Consider the following 3,437-nt stretch of genomic DNA (forward strand, 5'->3'; position numbering starts at 1 on the left):
TTAATAGTGAATGTGCCTTATACATTAATAGGATCCACAACCCATTATATACGTATTTTCTTATTTATAAAATTGATCACAATATAACCCATATCAGTTTCACTGACTTATGGTTGTGGGGAAAAATGGAGAGGGAATAACATGAAAAACATACAAATAAAAGTCATTAAATATATTTATACTATTTACTGACTCTTACCCTTTTAAGCTCCACTTGTTGACTTTCAAATACATTCACATTTGATCTCAAGACTTACATTCTTTTCAGATAAAACAATCTCTGGACTCTCCTTCGTATTTGTTGGGTCTTGATACTATAAATAATGGGGTTCATCAAGGGTGGGAAAAGGATATAGATGTTGCCCATGAGGACATGAACCAAAGGTGAGAGGTGTTTTCCAAAGCGGTGCACCATAGTCAGACCGATGATGGGGATATAGAAAACTGAAACAGCGCAGATGTGAGATACACAGGTCTGCAAGGACTTGATTCTCTCCTCTCGTGATGCAATAGCTAAGACTGCATACAAGATCATGATATAGGAGATAAGTATGAGCACTGCATCCAACAATAGGTTGCTGATTACCAGGGCTAGACCATAAATGCTGTTGAAGCGGATGTCTGAACAGGCCATTCTAATTAAGTCTTGGTGCAGACAGAAAGAGTGAGAAAGGATGTGGGGGCGGCAATAATTTAAGAACTTCAGGCGAATGATGACTGGAGGTATGAGTAAAGAACTCCTGCATAAGATTGCCACCGCGATTTTCATGATTTTGTCATTAGTTAGGATGGAAGAGTAGCGTAGCGGGTTGCAAATGGCAATGTATCGGTCAAAAGCCATAGCAAGGAGGACAGAGGACTCCACGAAGGACAGACCATGGATAAAGTAGGACTGGGCAATGCAGGAATCCAGGCTGATCTCATGAATGATCCCCCACAAGACCCCCAGCACTGTGTACATAGTGGACAGCCCCATGCACAGGTCAGTGAGGCCCAGCATGGCAAGGAGGTAAAACATGGGCTGGTGTAGGCTTGGCTCAGTCCGGATCACATGCAGCACCATGCAGTTTCCCAGGAAGACCATCGCATAAATGGAGGAGAAAGGGATGGAGATCCAGAGATAGTGAACTTCAAGGCCAGGAAAACCAGTGAGACTAAATCTGGAACTACTGACATTCAAGATAGAGATGGGAGACATTAGTAGATGATTGAAAATATTTCTAGAGAGATGTTACAAGTTAGATCAGTTTATGCTCCTCTAATTTCTAGTAACACTTGTCAGCTTTTGAGAAGAAAATAAATTAAAATATAATACAGTTTCCTTAAGTGTCATAAACTTAGAAAAACAGAGACCTGCTTCTGTATTCTTTAAGGTAAAAATCCATTGTCTAGACAGAGATTTTCCAGGACCACTGACTATGTATGCCAAGAAACTAGGGGGGGTTTATGCAGAAACAAAGATGCTAATGGGATTTGGATTTGGAGCTGGACTTCTGGGATTCTCTGCTCATTCCTCAAAGAAGGTAACAGCCACGGCTGTTATTATCCTCAGTAAAATATGGAATGCATTGCTAATACTTCTCGAGTACCACAAATGTTTCTGTCACTTTTCCCAAGGGGCTATAAGACCCCAGAGGAAACAAACTGATTAAAGTAAAGTAACTTGCAGAATATTACAATTTAGTTGAGAGAAACCTAACAAACTAAGAAATCAGAACTTTTTTTTTTTACATATTCCACATTGTTTAGCCCCTTTCTAAATTATTTACCCTTTTTAGTTGTACTTTATTATATTTTTCTTTATTTTTATGTACCTCATTATTCTGCATGAGATTCCTCCTTTATCTGGTCCTCTGTGTTTTTATCCCTTTTATCTTTTTATATAACATATATGACATTTTAAACTGTAAAGTACCAAACCAATACTTCATCTCAGGTGATAGCTGGAAAGAGAATGGCTAAATCATATGGTACGTATTTATTTAACTTTCTAAAATACTTGCCAATGTGTCTTCCAAGGCAAGTTACCATTTGACATTCAGTCCAGCAGTGTATGAGAATAACAGTTCCTCCACATCTAGGCCAAAACCTTGTATGGTCAGATTTTTTGGTTTTCTTCTGCTTTGCTATATTAATAGATGTGTAGTGATATATCACTATGGTTTTAATTTGTCTTTCCCTTATGATTCTTTTGCATCTTTTTACATGCTTATTGGTTATATATACAAGTCTTGGTGAAGTGCTCATTCAAATAATTTTTCTTTTGTGATGAAGTTCTTTTCCTATTGAGTTTGTAGAGTTCTTTACACATTTAAATTACAAAACCCTTAGGAGACACTTGATTTGCAAATAGTTATTTTCAGGTTGCAAATGGTCCTTTATTTCTCCTAACAGTGACTTTTGCAAAGCAATTTTTTTTTCATGTTGACAAACTCCAATTTATATATCTTTTCCTTTGAAGGTATATGTTATGTTATATTTACAAACTCAGTGTCAAATCCAGGGTCACAAGTCTTCCTTTGCCCCTAGAAATATTATATTTTACCTTTAGTTCTATAATCCATTTTGAATTGGTTTCTGTAAATGGTATCAAGTTTGTTTCTGTCTTCCAGCACTTTCATTTTTTTTTTTCCCAATTTATTTATTTTCAGAAAAACAGTATTCATTATTTTTTTCACCACACCCAGTGCTCCATGCAAGCTGTGCCCTCTATAATACCCACCACCTGGTACCCCAACCTCCCACCCCCCCACCACTTCAAACCCCTCAGATTGTTTTTCAGAGTCCATAGTCTCTCATGGTTCATCTCCCCTTCCAATTTACCCAAAAGCACATACCCTCCCCCATATGATACTCTCAATAGATGCTGAAAAAGCCCAGCACTTTCATTTTGAAAAAGGCTACACTTTTTTTTTAAAGGGATTTTTTTTTAAGCTTTTATTTACTTGACAGAGAGAGATGACAAGCAGGCAGAGAGGCAGGCAGAGAGAGAGGAGGAAGCAGGCTCCCTGCTGAGCAGAGAGCCTGATGCGTCTAGATCCCAGGACCCTGAGATCATGACCTGAGCCGAAGGCAGCAGCTTAACCCACTGAGCCACCCAGGCGCCCCTACACTTTTTTTTTTTTTTTAAATCAAGTGTCTTATTTCTTTTTTTTTAAATTTATTTTTTATTTATTTTCAGCATAACAGTATTCATTATTTTTGCACCACACCCAGTGCTCCATGCAATGCGTGCCCTCTATAATACCCACCACCTGGTACCCTGACCTCCCCCCCACCACTTCAAACCCCTCAGATTGTTTTTCAGAGTCCATAGTCTCTCATGATTCACCTCCCCTTCCAATTTACCCAAATTCCCTTCTCCTCTCTAACTCCCCATGTCCTCCAGGCTATTTGTTATGCTCCACAAATAGTGAAACCATATGATAATTGACTGT

General features: G+C 38.5%; 1 protein-coding gene across 1 annotated transcript; it reads right to left on the reverse strand.

The window, feature by feature from the left end:
• Positions 1-253: 253 nt before the first annotated feature.
• On the reverse strand, positions 254-1,198 carry LOC122914157 (olfactory receptor 51V1-like). Its single transcript, XM_044260790.1, has one exon. It carries the CDS (start codon positions 1,196-1,198, stop codon positions 254-256), a length of 945 nt encoding a protein of 314 aa, XP_044116725.1.
• Between the last annotated feature and the right edge of the window lie 2,239 nt (positions 1,199-3,437).

Source organism: Neovison vison, chromosome 7, assembly GCF_020171115.1.
Source record: "Neovison vison isolate M4711 chromosome 7, ASM_NN_V1, whole genome shotgun sequence".
NCBI classification, from domain to species: Eukaryota; Metazoa; Chordata; class Mammalia; order Carnivora; family Mustelidae; genus Neogale; species Neogale vison.

What these genes read in the sequence shown, in the direction of transcription:
- LOC122914157 (XM_044260790.1), bottom strand. Translation starts at nt 1,198, where the DNA reads ATGTCTCCCATCTCTATCTTGAATGTCAGTAGTTCCAGATTTAGTCTC.